Source organism: Notechis scutatus, chromosome 1 (genome assembly GCF_049901735.1).
Source record: "Notechis scutatus isolate UNSWTSFEM ecotype Mainland chromosome 1, rNotScu1.2, whole genome shotgun sequence".
NCBI lineage: Eukaryota > Metazoa > Chordata > Lepidosauria > Squamata > Elapidae > Notechis > Notechis scutatus.
The window spans coordinates 234954269-234977080 of NC_142009.1; the positions used below are offsets into that span (position 1 = coordinate 234954269).

The window sequence follows — 22812 nt, forward strand, 5'->3', positions numbered from 1 at the left end:
GCTAAAATCAGGTCTATGATGCATGTCATAAAATTATGCCCATTTCGGCAAGTTTAGTGTTTACAGACTAGAACATGATTAAAAGTAGTAGTTTTGATTTGGGGGGGGAAAAACCCAAAGAACATTTCTTAGGACAGAAGAATGCACCAACTAATCCCCACTCTGGATAATTTTATCTGAAATTTAGAAGAGCGATTTACATTATAGCATGAACTAGGACAGAGGCCTGCAATCAGCTTTCTCCCTCCCAAACAATTTGTTCAAAGTTCTTTTGCACAAGGTGGGATGAGGTTGTTTTCAGGTTGTTTCCTAACCTGAAAACTGTTAAAGAGAAAAACAGTTGTAAAAAGGTTATTGCATGGATCAACAAGCAAAACAATTCCATAAAAAACCTGCCCATTCTGAATTTGAATTTTTTGCCTTCTACATCAGACTAACTTGGTTGAAAATTAGAACAAAATATTTTATTATTTTCATCCTCAATTTGTTTTATATTGAAGATAAAATGTACAGACTTAGCTTTCATTTAATGATCTGAGTAATATTTGGCTTTAGATGAAATGCAGTATTTCAAATGGAGATAGTATTAACTTATTTGATTTTTATCCCACCTTTGTTTTTATATACAACTCAAGATAGGAAACATACTAATACTCCTTTCTCCTATTTGCCCCACAACAACAACCCAGTGAGGTGGGTTAGACTAAGGGAGAGTGACTGGTCCAAAGTCACCCAGCTGGCTTTCATGATTAAGCTATGAAAGGCATTATCAGAATCCCTCATGCTATCTCTGGATAGTAGAATTGTAGTATAAATCATCTATATGGAGAACAAATTCTAAAAGACTGATTTAAATGAATGTAGAATAAGATTATGAATCCATTCATTTACATCTAGACATTCCACATAAATGTAGTATAGGAGTGTTAAGTATAAATAAACTAATAGGGAGCATTCTGTTATTAGCAAAAATCAATACTGTAATATTTTCTATTTCTAACTTGTACATGATTGATCTGCACATAAATTATACTTAAAGGACAACATTTTTATGGGAAACTGTTGCAGGAAATATGCAAAGTTAGTTAGACAATTCTGTAAAGTAAAATAAGAATTGTATCATTTGCTAAAAAAATTATGTTTTACAATTACCTGCTGGAAATGAATACCAGTAAATATTAATTTTCTATCAGCTAGTACTGAATAGCAAATAATACAATAACAATATAATACAAAAGTGCAGCTACTTATAGCTAAGAAAGCAAATATACTTTAGCAAAATATACCATGATGATCTTTGGTAAACAAAAATATCAATGTGTCCAGAGGATAATTTGCCAAGACCAAATACATATGCCGATATAACCATGAATAGAATTTAACTAAGAGGAAATTTTAAGAAAAATATCTAGTCATCATGAACAGAACAAAGCTGTGAGTAATGGAAGACAAATTTTACATCTATGGATGGATGTTTACAACACCCTTGTAAAATTGGGAGTATTGGACAAAAGCACCCAAGATTAAAGCAAGATGAAAACTGACAAAAGATTCAATGTGTTCAATAGTTCACAACAGGCTCCCAGGGGAATGTTAGTTAGAAAGGGAAGAGCAGGGCTACCTCTAGGCACAGCCAATGCAAAAGGGCAGCAGGGTGCTCTTAGGTAAAGGAAGCCTTACCATAAACAGTGACAAGCAAAACATATGGACCATCACAATGAAATCAGCATGCAGACATAACAACGACTCATCATAAAAACTGAAAAGTAGCCCCGATTAAAAAGTTGGTGGCATCAATTGAAAATTAACATTGCCCCTTGCGCTGTTTTCTCATGCAAATGTTCAAGCAACAAAGGAACTGGAGGGAGGGGAGAGAGAAATATAAGACTTGGAATAACAAAATTTAGGTTAAAATGTTTTCCACTCTTTCCTTTAGCAACCTGAGTGCAAAACTTAGAATCATATTTAAAAAATTGCCCCTAATTTTTTAAAGGAAAGGGTAGGCAGAATCAAATTTTAAAAATTATGATCAGCAGCAACAAATATGAGTCATAGAAACAATGACGTCTAGAGTAGAGTACAAACTATGCCTCCGTAATAAGCAACCCAAAAAAAAAAAACCTAACAAAAACTGTTCAGACTGCAATTAATCCCACAGAAAACTTCAAAGTGGGCTTCAATTCTTGCTTTCACAACTCAGAAACAATAGTGACGTGGGACAGTTTTAAAAAGTGCCTGCTCAGACAGATGATTTATTGACCACTTCTGCTCATGTATGCCCATCCAAACTATTGGAAGTATGGCAGAAACTCCCTTTGTCTCTTCCTCCTCCCCGTTCCTTTAGAAAGGACTAGAAGGGGAGGAGAAAGACGGCTGACAGCGCTTTGCATAAAAGGACAACACAGCATTTTTAGGCATTCATAATGGCCAAATCAACCAAACAACTTGCCTGAAGAACTGCAACAGTAAGCTATTGGATTTTTACGTCGGCAACTTCAGAAGTCTGTTGGAAGAATAAAATCTCCTATCATGCTTTCAAAAACAAAACAAAAAAAACCAATGACAATTCTTGTTCTGTCCCTCAGAATTCTTGGGGGGGAATCACCCCTCTGCACCACTAATTTAGTCTTCTTGCCGAGGAATGAATACAAGTTAAAAAGGAGCCGACAGTTGGAGGAAAGCCAAAGAAATCTTTCAGGATGCAGAAAGAATGGTGTTTGTTCTGCATTCAAATTTCACATGCAATTCTACAGATGAGAAGGTATATCTTGCTATGGGTCCAAGAATACACCTTTGTTAGAGAAAACGCTGCCCTACCTAGAAGTGCAAGGATAAGAATTCCTTGCCAAGTTTTCTATCAAAAGTCACCCTTCATCAGGAAAGAGAGCTTCTTTGCAAGAACCTCAAAGTGGAGAATTAGGCAGCTACTGGCTTTCTATTTATAGTCATCCAGGCAGTGAATAGTTTCATTCCAAATGCCACAAGGCAGACATGCAACCTTTCATTCTGGGGACCTGATTTGTGTTTCATTTCATGAAGTCAAGGACTAGAAAAGACAAATAGAATTTCTAACAAGTGTGCAACAAAAAGTTTGGCAGGGAACAGCAGCCGGCTTCTTTCTTAGCACTACTAGATTCTCAGACATTGGCAAAAGGGGTTGAGTAGGAGAACTTTAAAAAACCCTTTCCCACAGACTTTTTTTTTTTAAAAGGCAAATCTGCATGGTCTGTTCCTTTCCCCCACCCTCGACCCTCATTAACTGTGAATGCTACTTGCCCTGAAGTTTAAGCAAATCTGGGGCCATGTGCCTGGCGGGAAAGACTTGGAAAAGGAATGAAGGGGTGCAAGCATTTCAATTAGTTGCTTTTGAAGGATCCTTCTGAATGAGACAGAACATGCTTGTCAAATGCAAGTTCAAGTGAAAGCCACTTCTACCAATGAAGGACGCAGATAGCTGTGGGGGTTCTGCTAAACCCCCTTTGCCCCCCCTTATATCTTTATTGCTCACAAAAAAAGGAGGCAAGGGTCACCCATAGTTTAAAATAAGTTAGCATGCTTTCCCACAGGATGACTCTAGTCAATCAATGATAGAAGTAACCCTTCCCTTTTTTGAGTGACAGATGTCTCCTCACGACACTAATATAAAAAGCTGAACACACCCTTTAATATAGCTGCTAGTTGCTGAATATCAATTGAACAAGACTTAAATATTTCTCTTTAAGTTAATGCTGAGCAAGCACACCTACGTTCTAATCAGCTCTTTTTCCCCAAATGGGATCACACATTGTGACACTGAAGCTATCAAGGCCACCTAAAATCCAGAGAGTATCCACTATATAATTGCTCACATGCAATGGCTAAGAGCATATCCTGAAGACACTTTTTTTTCCAGGCAGTTCAACCACATGCAGACTGAGCATGTAAGAAATGAAATTAAACAGAGCAAAACCAAACCACTGAGGTGAGTTTCCCGAGTTATTTAAAATGAAAGGGAAAAATTATTCACTGGTAACCACGGTGAGGAAAATGTTTCTTACAACATTTTTACTTGATGTTGCTCTAGGTACGGGTTTGGAGAAAAGAAAAACAATTCAGTATCATTTAATCTCACATTACATGAAATACCTAAATTGTATAAAATCAGGACAGCAATAGCATTTAGGCTTACACACTGCCCCATAGCACTTTACAGCATTCTCTGTGCAGATTACAATTTCTAAGCATTATTTGGATATTGCCCCCAATAACTTGGGTCCTCGTTTTATCAACCTTGGAAGAACAGAAGGCTGAGTCAATCTTGAGCTGGTGAGAATCAAACCTGCATACTGTATTTTAATCACTGTGCCACCAGGGCTCTTAAAAAACTAAATGGATCACTGTTATATATTCTAAACTAGAAGAAATGATATATATTCCACCTGGAAGTGGACAACACTCTGTTAAAAATAAATCTGAGTAGTAAGACAAACAGAATTCTATCAGATTTCAGAACCTAAATATACCTAAAGAACATAGGTAATGTGGGCAGTTATACCTGTAGTAAATTTTCAAATTAAGGCCAAGTAACCAACAGAGTGGAATTAATCAGAAAATAGTGCTTTGCATAAACATACATTACTCCTGAAGAGATTCAAATCATTTTTTTCACATGCTGCTTCAACTTTCAAACATTCAATTTCTTACATTTGTATGTATTCTTCAAAACATCCATGATGAAGAAAACAATGCTTAGGTCTTTTTTCTAAAATAGTGGAAAATGCACCCCCACTCCAAGACTCACAAAGCTATAATGATAACAAAATAAGATGTGTGCATCAGCATCATTGCACAAATGAGATGACGTATTTGGGACATAACACCTGGCACAAGAATATAAACTGCATGCTTTGCGCAGTGCATCGGCTATTATTTGTCTCTTCCTCACCCCTGACAATATATAGAATTGTGCCTTTGAAAGGGGCAATTTAGAGTCCAGTTCCCTGATTGGTATAGCAATTCACATTATAGCATTCCAAACAGGCACCTGACTGAATCCATTGAACCTGCCACCTCTCTGGATAATTGGTTCCATCATCAAGTTCTTTCAGTTATCAACCAATTGCTAAAATTCAATTGAAATCTGCCTTCCCATAACTTAAACCCACTATTCCATGTCCTGCACTCTACAACAAAGAAGAGCAGATCTTGACATTAGGACATTCATAGAATTCCTTTCTCTTCATAGGATCTTCGTTTCTGGTCTCCTGGTTGACCTCACCATCTTATTCTGAACCTCTTCTTATTTTTCGAAATTGATGCCCAAAAATCAACAGAGCATTTGAGATAGGATTGAATAAAGCAGGATGGGATGGAACAATTATTTACTTTAAGTTTGCAATCAACAACTAAGAATTCTTTCAGAAGTCTCATTACTAAACCACTTTGTCCACCAAACCTATAACTAAACACCTGAGTTTTTAACTTTTTAACTTTTAAAAAGTTGCATTTATCTATTAAACTGTCTTATGTTCAATTTATGATCTAACAAAATACCCAGTAGTTACTTCTACTACTGTCAAGTCAAGTCTCACTATACTATACTGAGCCTTTCATATTTTTTTTTCCTTTTAAGATGTAGGATCTTACATTTGTTCCTGCTGACTTTCATGGCTAAAGCAAGACTAGAACTCATGATCTCCCTCTTTCTAGCCTGGTGCTTTAAACTCGAGACTAAACTGGCTCTTAAAGCAAGATCACAATTTGTTTCTCTCAAAGGATGAATGGCAACTTTAGAAATGATGATAAAGGGGAGAATAAAAAGCTTCCTTCGAGCCGGAATTGAACCAGCGACCTAAGGATTTCAGTACAAGCAATTCTACAGTCCTCTGCTCTACCAGCTGAGCTATCAAAGGGATGCCTTTTTTCCCCCTCCTCCCAATTCTCTTTCTCTTCTAAAGAATTAGCCACTCCTCCTAGTTTCATATTATTCACAAATCTGGTAATTACCTCCTCAATCTTTCCATCCAGGTCATTAATAAGAATCTTAAACAGCATAAGGCCAAGACAGAACTCCCTGTGGCAGTCCGCTTAGCACTATTCTCCAAACTGATATTGAGGCATTCAGAAGTACTGTCTTATATTGTATAATCTAGCTCATATTTTACCAATTTATTAAGCTACATATGATCGGAGACTTTATCAAATGCATTGCTGAGATTATGTCTGCAGCATCTCCTGATCTATTAAGCTGGTGATTCTGTCAAAAATAGAGGTAAGGTTAATCTAGCATCACTTACTCGTAATAAAAGCCATTCTGGCTCTTGTGACTATGACATTCTTAACCAACTGATCACAAATACATTGTTCAATAGTCTTCCACAAGATGCTCAAAATTTCCCAGATCTCTCTTCCCTGTTTCTGGATTAGAACATTTGTCTTCCTGTAGTCTACTGAGGCACCCAGAATAAACAGATCATAGTTAGTAATGCTGATAATTTTTTCAGTACTCTGATTGTAAGTCTTGAATTCATGTCAATTGTCTTTGTGCAGTGGTCTCTCTGTAATTCCTTCATTTTTAATAGATTTCCTCTTAATAAGCTTACTTTTCAAGATGATAAGACAAGATGTGTTCTAGTTGCACCCGTCCCCATCTTTATGCACAAAAAAAATATTTTTTTACTCCCATGGGCACAGGATTGTTGCCCCCAACAATCAGGGTTCTTCTCCAGTTCCATGCCACTGCTCTTCCTCCCCCCACTCAATCCAAAGCATGTTGAAAGATCAAAAGATTCAGCACGATAATCACTAAGGAAAGGATTTTGGTGAGATATATGTATGCATCACCAAAGCTTCAGTCACATTAAGTGGAAGGTTGGTTCTAAATATTTCTATGGTAATGTTTCTATGTAATATGATCCAAATGTGTAAGAAATGACAAAAAGCCAACATTCTATTTCAATCAGAAGAAGAAAATCAGAAGAATTTCAAACTTGTATAGAAACTGTATTGTTGCAAGCCACAGCGGTCCTTTAATTGGTTCCCTGAAAGTCAGGCTACTCAATACTATTCAGGATGATCAACGTCCATTTGTCCTTTGACTGTGGGAAGGCAACTGCTTTACTTCTGACATAGCCTCCTGATGGGTCAAAGGTCAGTTACTCTATTCAAGGCTCCCAACCGCCTCTTCTTCCCTGCCCCATTTTTAAAAAAATAGAAAGTTTATTTTGATGCGGAATAAAGAATTCACCATTAATTTTAAGTTTAAACAGCACTTTTTCAGCAATTCTTTTTAAAAGCTCAGGGACGTATGAGTTGGTTTACTTATGTAAGAAAAGAGCTAGTTATTTATAGATCCTAAAGAAATATTTCAACAAATTAAAAATACCATATAATATGTATTTAAAATATCAAATAAAGGAAGCCGCTCACATTCACTTTCCTTGTTAGTACTCTTTCAGCCTCAAAGAAATTTAGTTTTGGGAATTAAAGACAAGAGATGGGAGAGTGAATTTGTCCTGCGACTCAATTTTTGAGTAAGATTTTGATCAGGATTTTCCCCCCCAAAAAATGTAAAACAAAATTAAGACACAAAAAATACAATTAAATTTTGAGATATTAACATGTTCTAAAATTCTGGACTGTTTTGTATTTTACCTATGTAAAAGTAACCATGCCAGAAGATCCTTTTATTCTTTACAAGGTTGAAAGAAATTCTTCAAACCTGAGCTGGAGATTAAAAGCGCCATTTTAAATATCATATGTAGAAATTACCTAGAATAAAAAATATTTCCCTATAAAAGTCATTACTTTGAAAGCCTGTCCTGAAATACAGCAAAGGCTTTGTTTCTTCAATATCCATCAAATAACTATAGGGAGGAAAAAAATAGGAAGAATCAGGTTGTCAGAAGGATCAATGAGTTTGTTGGGTTTGCAGATAGAGGTGAAGAGTCTGACACTAGTGACCCCTGTTATGCCTCACAGACACTGTTTATCACAGCACAATACTTTAGAGAATGTCTGGGTGCAAATTCTGAATTTATTCTGAAGAAAATAATCACAAAGCTTCTGTGTGTGTGTGTGTGTGTGTGTGTGTGTGTGTGTGTGTGTGTTGGGGGGGGGAGTAGTGATTCTATAGGTTACATTTTATCTTTTAACTACGTTGTTTTACAGCAATTTAAATCAGGAAAACACTTCTAAAAGTAGACAAATAGGTCAACATTTTTTAATTATGCAATTACACAGAGTCATTAAGCAAATGTTGACAAGACAACCCACAAAACTGGTTTTGAAAGAGAATTAGGCAATTTTGCAGGCAGATGTCAGCGGCTCTTTGCTTTTCCTTCAGCTGGAATCTTGTAATCCACGTTAATTTGTTCCTGAAATGTACTATTTTCTGATAGAATCTCAAGTTTTCTTTCAATTTACTTTTGCGCCATTCACTTCAAATCAGCTGCACCTCCCGAATCCAAGATACTTCCCCATATACCTCTCTATAAAACCTGCTACAATTTTTTGCTCTCTCTCCTCTCTCTCCCACCTTTCAAACATGCTGCCAAACCAAGTTAGGAGAAAAAAAACTTTTAAGAGCTGGGAACAATGTTACCACAGGGTGCCAAATTTGCAGTGAAAGCCCCAAAGGCTGTTGTCACGCAACGTTTGACAAGGCTCACCAAATGGTTTCTTTAGGATATAAACGGCTTGTGAAGTGACTGAGGCCTTTGTATCTACAGCTGAATGCTGCAGATGGGAACGTTTCTGCCAAGAATGAATAACTGCTGTTTCTGCCATGTGAAGTTTTACACACATAATTAAGGAACGCACTTCTATGTATCTAGCAGTATTTTCCTGCCTGGGAGAGGGGCTGGGTAGGTTTCTCCCCCTCGAGGGAACAAAAAGGTTGGTTTTCTGGAACAATGGACAGCTAAAAATGCAACATGCAATTAATTGAAGTACATTATTATACAACCTATTATACGTTCTCCTACATTTTTGCCAAGGAAATAACACAGTGCTTAAGAAGTATAGTTGGTAAGTCACAGCACAGAGCAAATGGCCAACTTGAGCATCCACACCAAAGATCTTGCCTGGTCTCTTTGAATTCTGATTTTTATTCTGTCAACACGTCCTAAAGTTTCTGGCATTTAAAAAAGTAGTCTGCCTTAGAAAACACACTGTGGTAACTGCACAAAGAAATATGTCCTTTCAGTATCTCAGGATCAAGATTAATACTCCCAACCTGAAGATTTACATCATATATTTTCTGGATTTCGTTATTTTTATTGTATAAAGTCAGCAAGCCTTGAACGTAACACAATTTCCAGCATGATGCATAAATTACCCAGACAGAATTAAACTGCAATACAATTCTCTTCTGGGAATTCTGAAGGAGAATATTATTTGTTTTAAATAGGTTTCTCCATGTTTGTCATTTGATAATGAATTCCAGACCTAACTTTCAATAAATTGATTTATTTTAATAGCCCAGCTCTAATATTTCTCTACTTCTTGGCCTTCTGACAGTGCAGCTCTGTATTTGCCTGGACAAAAGGCACCCCTCGGTCTCAGTTGAGTCAGGACAGGCTGGATCCTTTTAAAGTGAAATACAAACTCTTATGCTGGGGTTGGGGGTTTTTTTCTCCCAAACTTTTCTTCAGAAACTATCTCTGGTAAATGCAATGTTTCCAAAAAAAAACCAGGAAAACAAATCAATACGTTTTCTCTGGAACAGAACTGCAGTTATCTGAAAAAAAATCTCACTTACCTCAATTTTGTCAGTCTTTGCATCTCCCCAATAAAGTTTGTTTTCCTCAAGATCCAATGCCAAACCATTAGGCCATCCTAGAGAAGTATTCACCAGCACTTTCCTTTCAGTCCCATCCAGATAAGCAGACTCAATCTTTGGGTTTTCACCCCAGTCTGTCCAATACATATAACTTTTGTGGAAGGAGAACAACAGCAGTGTTAATTCTGATATGCAAGTATTCTATCAAATCTATTATTGCATTTTTAAGGCGTGCTTTTCAGCAAGATGCTTTTCCATGAACTGGCACTAAAGAGAAAGATTCATTCAAAGATTTCAAGTTTGTGAGATATACAAAAGGATAATAATATTATAAGGAATAACACTTTAAACGAGAAAGGAAATTTTTTACTTAAAAATCATGGACTTTGTTACCTAGAATAAATAGGCTGATGGTTGTATATTCCAAATTTACTAAATACTAATAATGAATATGCAGTTGAGAAAACATACTCTATTACACTGCCTTTTCGTCGTATGATGAAAAAGGTAATATTTTTAAAGTACAAGTGATCCTCAATTTATGACTGTTCATTTAACAAAGGTTCAAAATCACAATAGCCTTACAAAAAGTGACATTACCTACACTTACTCTTACAATCATCACACCACCCCTATGGTTACATGGTTGCAATTTGGGTTCTTGGCAACTGGGTTCTGGATCATGTGATCATTTTTAGCTGATTTACAGTGGAGGGGGGGGAATGCTCATTAGGGATGCTGGATTTGCTTAATGATCAAATGATTTGCTTAACAACCATTGTAAAAAAAATTGCTATAAAATTGGATCTGACTTATGACTGCAACAATTTACAATGGAAATTCCAGTCCCAATTGTGGTTGTTAAGTCAAGCAATAGCAATAGTAATAAGGCTTATATACCGCTTCATAGTGCTTTACTGATTTCTCTAAGCAGTTTACAGAGTCAGCATATTGCCCCCAACAATCAGGGTCCTCATTTTTCCAATGTCAGAAAGACAGAAGGCTGAGTAAATCTTGAGCCAGTGACAATATTGCATTCAAACCACTTCACCACCACGGCTCTACAAGGACTACCTGTAAATGTTCCATAGTATAGAAATGCAAAGGCAGACCAACCATCATAGTTTTAATGTTTTAAAGTTTTAACAAATACTTGCAAGACTTACCCCATCACAGGATTGAGCACTATTGCTCTAGGTTCATCTAAGTTTTCTGAAATAAGGATCTTTCTTGAGGTCCCATTCAAACGTGTAACTTCAATCCGATCTGTACCAGTATCAGTCCAATACAAATTCCTACCCACCCAATCTACTGCAATGCCATCAGGATGATTTATCTCTGTTGTTACTAGAGTCTGGGCTCCAGATCCATCAAGAAATGCCCGGCGAATAGCTCTGACATCATCATCTGTCCAATATATGTAGCCCTCAACAGGGTCATAATCAATTGCAATAGCATGTCTAATATTGTCTATTTGCAGAATAACATCTGTGAAGTCTGGCATGTCCAGGGAAATTCTTCGTAAATCTGTTCTTCTAGCGAGCAAGAGAACTTCCTCAGCACCTAGGAAAAAAGTAGTAATCAGTAAACTACCAGTAAACAGTTCTTTCCTTGCGCCACACGGTTAAATTATTGCTTATGAAATTCAATTTCTAGTTTTCCGATTAACTTTACATTATGAAATGTATTGCGTAGAAAAAGGCAATCTGGTTGTGAAGGAAGATCACAATTTTTTCCTCCAATGGCAATAATGTTTTAGGAAGAACGTGGACAACAGAAATTTCTGCTTCTACTGATACAACTAAAAATATACATTTCCTAAGTACAACTCCTTGTATGAAGATACGCTCCCTGGGACTTTTCTCCATCTGAGAGATCATCATGATAGCAGGTTGTGTGATTCCTGATCTTACAGTTCACAGGAATAGTCATCTCAATCCCCATCGCCAATTGCAATGCATCTCCAATTATGGAAGATGCACCAGGCAAATGCAGCACTCATTTTTGTATGTCCAAAAAGCAAGACAGGACTGTGTAAGATAATGGAAAAGATGAAATGGAAAACAGGGGTGCGCATACAGAGCTGCTTGAGGAGCCAGTCTGTTTTTGGAATTGGAATGTAAGAGGCAACAGATACTTCTGACAGAGTCATCCAGGGTATGAATTCAAATGCCCCTTTTCTGTCCTTGCTTCTGAGGAATTAACACACAGTAGATATGCCTCTATTGAGGTTATAAGCTATGAGGATGAAAAGCCATTAATTCACATTTTGCAGTCCACCTATAGTCAAGCACCAAAATAACACTGAATAATCAAATTCTTTAAAATATTATATGCATTGTTCTAAAGGCTGTGTTCTCTGAACACGATGCAAACTTCTAATGCTTTCAGTGCCTGTTTCTTGTATTATATTTCTTCTAAATCCTAAATAGTAGCCATAAAGACAGAAACTTCTAATGTGTTTATGAGAGCAAACAGAACTCTGCATATTTCATTGTAGATTTGTATAAAAGCATTGATAGTTGCCATTGTAGTCCTAATATTGTCTTTAAAACTGAAGTTCTAATATCATGTGTCAAAATGACATCTTTCTGAACTACTAACCATGGTCAAGTTCTCAGAGGATAGGAAATAGCTATTAGACAAAACTAAGCTTAAAATGTTGAACAAAGTTGCATACTATTGCTAAAACTAGGATCAAAGCCCAATTTCAGTCTAGATCCCTACTTGTACTTGATTATTCAGGCTAATTGGCTGTGTATCCGAAATTCCTTCCCATCCCACTTTTTTTTTTCAACTAGAATATTGGAGGACTCATACGTTTAATGACATCTGAATTGTACTAGATATTTTACTATTGAGATAAATTAAACAATACCATTTTAAAGAGTAAGAGTGGGATCTGTAGCTATTATATAGTATAGCTGAATATGTAAAGATTGCTCTTATTAAAATAAAAAGAAGCATGGAAAAAATGTTTCAAAAAATAGTTTTAAAATGTTTGCCTTTTTTTTGGCTAATACTGGGCACGAATATTCACACTGAAAGGATTTTTATGAACCTGAGGGAAATATTACTGCTATATGACAAAAACACCTTCATAAATCATTTTCAGAATCTGCTCTTCAAGATATCAGAGTATTAAGCCCTCTCAAAAGCTTGTTAGTTATAATCTTTGACATTTTTAACATTTCTTTTCAATAGGGAATCATACTGCTAGGAACACTTATAATATTTCCATAATTTTTTCATGTTTCTTTCATATTTCTCTTCACTTAAATTTTTATAACACATTTATAATAATTAAAATGTTCCCCTCCTTTCCTAATTTCATTCTCTCATTGTCTTTATTTCATTTATTTATTAAAAATTCCATTACATTATAATCAGTATTTTATCTATCATTTTAATCACACTTGTTTCATATTTTCAAAGTTCATTTCTATTTCTAATATAACAATACTCTTATGTACTCTTGCAGAATCCCCCTTTCAATTAAGTTTTCGCCCATTATCTCTGTGCCTTCTAAATAGGCTTATACCCTTAATCCTTGTACATTTTCCCTGTTTCTCTATGTCCTGTTTCTGTCCTTTATAATTTCTTTTCTTTTCCCTCTTCCCCCTCTTCTTCCTTCCCTTTTTGACCCCTTCTCTCTCTAATTCTGATTCTCTCTTCTATAATTCTCTCTTCTGTTTCTTCCTAATGTTGTAATTACTTTTCAAACTATTCTTTTTTGGGGTTGTTTTTTCAAATCTTAAATTTTCCACTCTCTTTCCCCCCCTTTCCTTTCTTTTCCCCACATAGAAATACTTGGGCATTGAAGATGGTTTCTTCTTTATCCCACCCTTCTTGTTCTACAGGCATTTCTTGTTGTTTCTCATAGTTCAGGATCTCCATTTCTAAATATTGAAATACGAAGCCAAAAGAACCTCTTCCTTCTTGTGCATCTTCTTTGTTTTTTTAAGTTCCATTCTCAATTCTTCCAAGAGTGATACCATTTTAAAAACTTTTAAACCACCCGATTAATTTTAGTCTTTTAGATCCAATAGCCAAAAATCCAAAAATCACCAAGTAATCCAAATAATCCAAAGCTGTTTCTTCTTGCTTCTTTTTTCCACTTTCTCTTCCTGGGGTTCTCTTTATCTTGTTACAAAGTTTCAGTTAAAATGTATCTTTTAGGAATCTTGTTAAAGTTTCACTGTTAATTCCTTTCACTTCCAGGTGGTCTCCTCCATTTTTCCAGATCCCACCCTTTTGTTTTTTTCTTTCTTTTAAAATTTTTTGAGAATCCAGAAATCTTTATTATCCCTTTGACATTTTATTTTCAGCTTAAATACCTGTTAATGTCAAAGTGGATTTTTGCCAGTTTCTTGCTTAAATCTCTTAGTTGTCAGTATAGGGAAGAAAAAAAAAAAACCCAAATCCTTTCCCTTCCCTCTCTCATTCACCGCTTCAGTCTTCTTTGGGAACAATGCTATTTTTTTTATAGTTTAAATTCCAGGGTACCTTACGTTGTTGCTTTTGCAGTTTAACCCGGTCAACCAAAACTTTCTCTTATCTTCCTCCTGCACATTCTTTTCCGGTCGAGTTCTTCTTTGAGGTGGCCATTTCTGACCACCGCTGCAACCGCCTTCGGGAAAGGGAGTAATGGCTAGCTGGGGAGGAGAGATGCGACTCTCCTCGACCCTGCTGGCAGTCTCCCCCCTCTTCACCACCTCTACGGGGTGGCTTAGCCCCGAAAGCAGCCGGCTCGGGGCGCTCCAGCGGCAAGCACAGATTGAAACTGCGCATGATCACAGATTTCGGTCTGTTGCTGAAGAAACATAAACCTGTTTCTTCACATATTTGCTTTTTCTTGCATTAGTATTACTTATTATACTTATTATTTCATTATTTTGTTATGCTTTGTTAAATTATTAGTATTAGTGTAGACCAGTGGTTCTCAACCTGTGGTCCACGAACCACTGGGGGTGGGGTTTTGTAATGTCATCCATCGTATAGGGATTCTGTAAATAATTGAAGATATGTTATGATTTAAATCTTGAGTTAAGTTATGTCTCCGTGGCTATGGTCCATAGCCACAAAATATATTTATTTATTTTCAAAATTACACATCTCTATTTACATTGTTAACAGTATTGTGTCATCAATATTACATATATTTACATTTATTTCTATACATTAATCCTTATTCCTATGTTCTATACACTTGTACTATTTATCCCATACCGCATAATACTCTGATTCCTCCTTACCCTTTTAGTTCTATTGCAAGTTTATCCATCTCAGCACATTCTAATATATTTTTATTAACACCTCTTTGGATGGTATGTTTTCTAATTTCCAACTCTGCGTGAAAACTATCCTTGCTGCTGTTATTATATGCAATATGATGTATTGGATTTGTTTGCTAAATTTCCCTTTAATTATTCCCAGTAGGAATACTTCAGGTTTAAATTCTATGTGGTGTTCTGTTATCTCCAACCACAAAAGATATTTACAGAGGGTCCGTGGTGAAGAAAAAGTTGGGGACCGCTGGTCTAGACTCTAGACCATGGGAAAGAACTGGCCTGAATTAATTCTTCAAGGTGCAACTTATTTAGTCAGTATTCCTGTAGTTAATATTAGATTAATATTTAAGCAGCAACAACTGGCATCTTAGCTGCTCTTTTTCCTACCCTCATGCCTCTTAACTGGTTGCCAGAAAGCTGCTTTGTTGGGTTATAGCTGTCCTTATTATGATGGATAATACATTTCAGAGCACATGGACAAATTCCACATCTGAATGTTTCTGAAGGAGATATGAATTGCAAGCAAGAACTGCCTCTCTCTCTCTTCCTACCTCTCTCTCTTCCTGCCTAGTTCAAACTCTCCTGGTCCCTGTTAGTCATTTTTCTACTCAAGAGGTGAGCATTAAAGTTGCAATTTATCTATCTGCTGGATTTGGATTGGTGCAGTTAACTCTCTTCAAATTATATCATTTGTTTTGCATGGGTAGATCAAACCTCAACCCATAACCCCATATTCATAAATGAAATGAAGAACGAATCTTGGTCTGATATCCAATGTTCTGCTTTATACTGCACTATGTAGCTTTTTAGCAAGCCACTATCTTCTGCAATAGCTTCATGAGCTCTTCAAATGAAGCACTCTTAAAGTTAATAGTTTATTAAGGATAGTTGCATGTAGCATTTAAGTTTCAGTTTCCATTGATAGTTGGAAAGGTTCAAGATTGTAAACAGGATTGTCAACATCGTACTTGTCTGTAGCATCTTGAAGGCATATCTTTTCCTGGGATTACCTGCCAGATTGTTTCTAGGAAAGACTGCAGCTTCATTACAACATTTTTATAGTAATTTTACTAAAAACTCCTGTCAGCCTTGGAAGCCAAGTTTTACTTGGAAGCTTTGAGGCTGCCACATTTAGTGCCTGACAACGACAATTAAAAGAAAAAACTAATACAAAGTGAAAAAAAATAAAAATAACAATAGAAAGCATAGAAAAGGGAAAACTAGGAATGAAAAAATAATATAGCAAAGGAAAAAAAGAAATATATAAATGACTTTACCCCTTCATAACAATGAATATAAATATTTTAGTAATTTACCACCTTCTCCTAAAATACAACAAATTATCTCTTCTTCCTATCATCTCTTATCCATAAACAAATCTTGTCATTGGGTCTGGGTTGGCAAAAGTCCATTAAGGATATCTATAAAATATATTTTAACCTTGGTCAAATAAAACAACTTTATACTCCTTCCTTTTTAACATTTTTTATTTTTATTCCCTAGAACTAAATTTCTTTTCATTTTCATTGTCCCTTCCCACAAAATCCTTCAAAATTTTAGCAAGACTCACTCTTTTGTAAATCTAGTATCAGAAAGTTGCCCAGATAACTCTTTTACTTTATTATTTCTTAAGACATCAGGACATTTTATTTCTACATCTAGTATAGCACTTTTTCCGTGTCATTCTTGTAGTCTGTTATTTTTAAATCCACTTTCAAATCAGTTTGGTTCCTCTTCAATAAAATCTTTCAGATATAGTCTATTTATAATTGTAGTCATTTTAAAACTTAACTTCTGGGTCCACTGTTTACAAATATCCTCAATCCATCTGATATTAAAAGTATTTTGCTCCATTCCGTATCAGTAAGTCAAGTTTAAGTATTCTTTAATTGAATCTTTAGTTCCTTCTGGTTCCCTCTGGTGTCCAATTTTTAATGTCCCATCCTATCATGTTTTTGTTATGATTTCTAGTAGCTAAAAATAGTTAAAAATCAATCAGATGACCAGGTCCCTCCTTGGTAAGAAGAAGTCAGGGCAGCCCTTACAGGGTCACTGAGAGGAATACTCTTGGCATCTGTCCAATACAGTTGCTCGACTTTGTTTGGAGCTGAATTCTGGCTGAGCAGATTCTTTGGAGGTGATGAAAACATGTCTGAACCTTGTTAACTGAGAGGAGTTTGAACCAGTTGCTCTTGAGGAAGTAGGCAGGGTCCTTGGGGCCGTGAGCTTGGCCACCTGGGTTTTGGCCCCATTCTCCTGCTGTTTGGTTAAGGCCCCTCAAGAGGTGAAATATAATTGGGCACAATAATGATTAATGACTCTTTGCAGGAGAGGATGATACCGCTCTCCCTGAAGTAGGCAGTGGTGAGCCCACTTCTCAAGGGGCCATCTTTGTATCCAACAAGTATTAGGCAATTTTTGCTCGGTCTCCAATCTTTCCCTTTTTAGAGAAGGCTATTGAAAGGATTGCAGATGCACAGCTACAAAGGCCCCTGGATGAAGCAGATTATTTGGCTCCCTTTCAGTCTAGGTTCAGGCTGGGGCATAACACTGAAACAAGCATTGGCCACACTTGTTGATAAACTTTGGAAGGCTCACAGTGGGGATGGTGCAACCATTATGGCCTTCCTGGACATCTCAGCAGCTTTCAATAGCATTGACCATGCTACTTTTCGACCAGCTTCAGTGCTTGGGAATGGGAAGTTCTCTGTTATGGTGCTTCTTCTCCTTTGCACCCCCACCCACAATATTGCCTTTTGATTCTCTGAGATCACTATGGCAGCTTGACAATAATTAAAAACTGGTTAGGAAACAAAAATAAAATCACATGAATAAATCTGCCCAGGAATTTAAAAATCAAAAGATAATCAGCAAAATTCCATAGAAAATGATCTTACCCATCTTCAGCTTGACAATCCCATGGGCTATCAAACAAAACTGTAAAGAACTTTCCCACGCATAAACCCTACAAATGTGCAAAATTTACTTCGTTTTTCTTAATTTCCAACCAGCGTGGCTATGGGTTGCTCAAGAGCAAGGAGGTGAGGACTGGCAAGAGGGGGAACAGATTTTAAAAGTATCAAATAGACCTGATGAACTTGCTCCAACCATCAACAAATTGAAATGCCCAACCTGTGGCCATACATTTGCCCCAGGATTACCCAGGAGTGGATTTTGAATTAAGAAAACATGGGTCAGAATACAGCCTAATTGCTAGTTAAGAAATGCGTACAATACTCTCTAAAATGCAATGGAGGAATGTGCAATTTATAGCCCACATACCAGATAACGGCTGCCAAGTTCCTTTTACAGACCCTGGGCTGTCTGCACTGCCTAAAATATCCCCCGGCTGTGCCATGGCCACCTAAGCTCTCTAAAGTTGAGTATAATCTTATAACTTTGTGAAGTCCAGGTGGCTCAACCAAACCAACAACAGCACCACTGTTGCTATGACAGAGAGACATCGAGACCTCACAAGGAGAAACACAACTGTCCTGAGCAGCTAATGAAGTAGTGAAAAAATTGTTTCACCATAAAAACAAGTTTTGCGGAAAGAGTATCACTCCTTCCTCCCTCTCTCCCGCCAAAAGCCAAAAGTCTAGTTTGGAGGAAAAATACTTTTCAACTACCAGCACTGAATCCAAGAATATATGGATATCTGTGTGCAATTTTCAGTGGACCAGACGGACGATGCTTTATTTAACTATGGGTACCAGAATGGCTCAACTAAATACATATCCAACATTAGGGGACTGCTGAGTTAAAAAAAAAAATTAAATAAAAAAGGAGAAAACAAGCAGCATGTCAACTCTTCAGATAGGCTTTCTTCTTCTTTTAACTCCATGATTCTATATTTATGCCCATTGGTATCTAAATGATGACCTTGCCTTGTTATGAGCCAGCAGGTATTGTTACACCATTTGTAAGTGATTAAGCGCTGGCATAGCTGCTATTCATACATTTGGTTTTATTTGAATTGGGTGTGGGGCACAATCTTATTTCACTTAATTCATCCATCATACTAAGCTGTAACTTGCTAAATTATGGTTTGCTGAATATAACACAATTGACTAGATTCACACAGTATTAGATAGTAATCTCAATTCCTGGATATTTGTCTGTGTAGACTTTATGGCCACTTTAATTCCCATTCATTGTTTCATGTCTTCCCTTCTGATGCTTTGGAAAATAGGTTGACCCCCCTCTTCTTTGTGGCAGCCCCTCAAATACTGAAACACTGTTATCATGTCACCTCTAGTGCTTCTTTTCACTAGACTAGTCATACCCAAATCCTGCAACCATTCTTCATGTTTTAGCCTCCATTCCACTAATCATTTTTGTTGGTCTTCTCTGCACTCTTTTCAGAGTCTCAACATCTATTTATGTTGTGATGACCAAAACTGGATGCAGTAATTCAAGTGTGTATATGATGTGGAATAATATTTATGGGCAATTTTGTAGGCAGTGAATTTGACTGTGCCATTGAGCTTTGAATAGTTAGCCTTAGTTCTAGCATCTCAGTTGCGTAGAGTAGGTGTGGGCAACTATGACCTCTTTAAGACCTGTGGACTATAACTTCCAGAATTCTGGAGTTGTTGGCTCAGGGTCAGAGTACAATCCCCCCCAATGCCTGTGAATAGGGCAGACTCCAGATGTTTGATGGCATTACAGATCCCAGAGTTCCCGCTCAGCTAGAAATATCCCCTGCTGTAAAGAATGAAGTTTTGAAATTTATTAACAGGTTTGGTTAAATAGGATGAGTCCACTAATACTCAGTCTGGTAACTAATGAAGGCTATAGTATAACCATACTATTGTTTTGAAAACACTTGTTTGATATGTATGGTGTAAAATACATAGCCAGTGGTGAATTTTGATATTCTTATAGTAAGCACAAAAAGCATGGCATTTTAGGAACGTTTCCCCACGTGTTTTGGTTCAGCTCTCTCCCCCCCCACCCAATCTTTTGTGGGGAGTATGAGAAACTTTGCAATTCTACCAGAGTCCTGGTGGATAATCACTTAAATATGAGCCAGCAGTGTGTGGCAGCAGCCAAAAAAGCCAATGCAATCCTAGGTTGCATTAATAAAGGGATAGAATCAAGATCATGTGAAGTATCAGTACTGATTTATAAGACCTTGGTAAGACACATTTGAAATACTGCATCCAGTTTTGGATCATATTCTACAAGCAGTACAAGCAGCCATTCCTCAGATGGCATTCAAAAGGAAAAAATAATAAATCTCCTGAAGTTGAGATTCATCAGCCAATCTTACTTGGTCCTGGAAAATTCCTTTCTTGGCCAGCAATGGAATCCAAAGCACTATTTAAGGCAGCACATATATTCTTACTGGCTTTTAAAAAAAATATGTCTACATCAGCCAGGAGCTATTTGTCCAAAAAGAGGGGAGGGAAAGGAATAAATATGACGACTCATTCAACAAGCAAGAAAAATTGCATAATTTAATTACTTTTTAAAAGGGAAAGAGTAACAAACCCAATTTCTTTTAATCATAAAATAATTTTTAGTAGTACAATCCTTTATTCTCTTTAACTAATATTATTAAATTGCCTTGTTTTCTTTTTCCATTCCCCAAAGCTTTACATATCTTTTGACAATACTAATATCCATAGAAGCATATGCCTTTTAATAAGCATTTAGAAACACCTGCCAAGGCTAACTGGATTTGAAAGGAAATCTAGCCACAATGCATAAATGTTGGTCTATTTATCCTCAGCCACTGAATGTTATATTCTGTTTTTGTAGTTAATGAAAAACCAGGCAGAAAGCAGAATGAGATGGTGAGGGAGGATGGTACTATGTGCATGTCTCTCTGTGTCAAGCTTTATAACCAAGGTAGGATTTGCTTTCATCTGTGAGTTTTAAATTGCTATACTAGTATACTGCCTTTCAAGATCATTGCTTTGCACTCCTGTGATTAAAAAACCATCTTTCTGCTCTGGAAATGGCAGCTGCAGTCTATTGGCAAAATTATCTCCAATCAGAACTGACAGCAGCAAAGCAGACCAGCTCCACAAGAGCTGTTTGTCATTTTCCCTTTGGCTCTCTCTAAGTTTGATTTGTGACAAGGCACCTATAATATAGTAACAAATGTAGACAGCATTTTGCTTTTGCTAATGCAGAAAATGCAGCATTATTCCTTTCTCAGTAGTACTTCTATTAATCAGACTATAACAATGGTCTACTGTCGATATTCCTTTCCCTTCTTCTCTTCCCCTTCCCACTCCCAACAAAGAGGACTAACTTCTTACAAGCACTATTGTACTGGCAGAGCCTTGGGAAGGGGAATAGGTTTAGCAAAGCCTAAAACTAGCAAACAACATTGCTACCTTTAGAAAGCAATGAATGTAAAGCTATCTATTCGCCTCTTCAATACTGAACCATACCCAGTGTATCAACACCAAATCATTTTTAAAGCCAATAAATACATTAGCCTGATTTACCTGAATGATTGCCTACCACTAATAGTAGACATTTTTATTGATCATGAGAATGTGGGGGGGATTAAAACATTAGTTATTCTAACCAACTATGCAAAACAATGAACAGTCTATCACTTACAAATTATTTGATATTACACCAATTGTTCATCCACAGCTCTGCACAGAAAAAAGATAGGAACTTATAAAAAGAAGGTCACTGGAGAAAATTTTATTTCACTAGAATCAACTACATTATATATGCCACTATAGTGTTTATCAGAAAAAATGAATGCCAAGGAATATTGCCATTAAAAAAATATTTTTTAATGTTGAAATAATTTTGTTCCACACTTTGAAAAATCCAAATATTATGATCCCATCATGAAACTCTTGCAGAAAAGTTTCATATGCATATTTATAATAGACAACCTAGATAGTTGTTACCAGAGTTAAAAACCTTATAATAACTGAGGGATATTTAAAAAATTTGCGAAGATTTTAAATAGGATTTTAAAACTATTCTCTAATGTTAAATAGTTCCATCTAGTTGAACAAACAAGCAGGCATTTTATAAACGAATTACTCAATATTCATTTATAGACAAGCAAATTCAACCTAACTGACAGTTTATGTGGAATGACCTAAATATAACACATAAATATATACATTGACTAATATTTGTGTCTGTATGAGTCCCTTACCACTTAATGCATATTTTTATTTCTATTACATTTTGGGGTAGAAAACAAATCATCTGGACAGTCTGGTTAATTCACAATGTAACTCTCAGTTAAAATGGTAACTTTTTTCTTTAGGAAAAGTTATATTACACCTCATAACTGCATATATTGTATTTTACAATTAACAGATGACTAATATATACGTAGCTTTTTTCTCTATTATCACTAAAGGAATTGTATGTTCTCAAAAATTATATGTTATTATGTAATTGGCATTTATAAAATTATAATATTTATAAATTTATAATATGTTACACATTCATATTAGTGAAGTAAAAAATGGAAGAATAGCAGTATATCAATTTAATAGGAGAAAATATCACATAGATTCTATTCTATACAACAGGCATAATAAAATACACTACATTTAAAAAAAAAACTTTGATGGAGAATTTAAAATCAGGAGAAATGGGTTTAAAGAGAAAGTAATACTCTCAAAATCAAACCAGTAGCTCTGCATTTAAAAATTTTTTAAAGGCACATTATGGTCACTAATGAGCTTGTTTCTGTCTAAATGCACCCAAAATTATTTAAGGAACAAGTTAGACATTCTCTATAGCATGCAAAGTATTTAATCT

General features: G+C 36.1%; 1 protein-coding gene and 1 non-coding gene across 2 annotated transcripts in view; both read right to left on the bottom strand.

Moving 5' to 3' along the window:
• LRP5 (LDL receptor related protein 5) overlaps positions 1-22812 on the bottom strand; it is a 124395-nt gene that overhangs the window by 39692 nt on the left and 61891 nt on the right. The window contains exons 6-7 of the mRNA XM_026668180.2: positions 10927-11323; positions 9740-9911 (exon numbers count right to left, since the gene is read on the bottom strand). Of these exons, the coding sequence (XP_026523965.1) occupies positions 9740-9911; positions 10927-11323 (569 nt within the window). The remainder of the gene's footprint in view (positions 1-9739; positions 9912-10926; positions 11324-22812) is intronic.
• TRNAY-GUA (transfer RNA tyrosine (anticodon GUA)) lies at positions 5803-5891 on the bottom strand. Its single transcript is given in 2 exon segments — positions 5803-5838; positions 5855-5891. It is a non-coding gene; the product is annotated as a tRNA-Tyr (tRNA).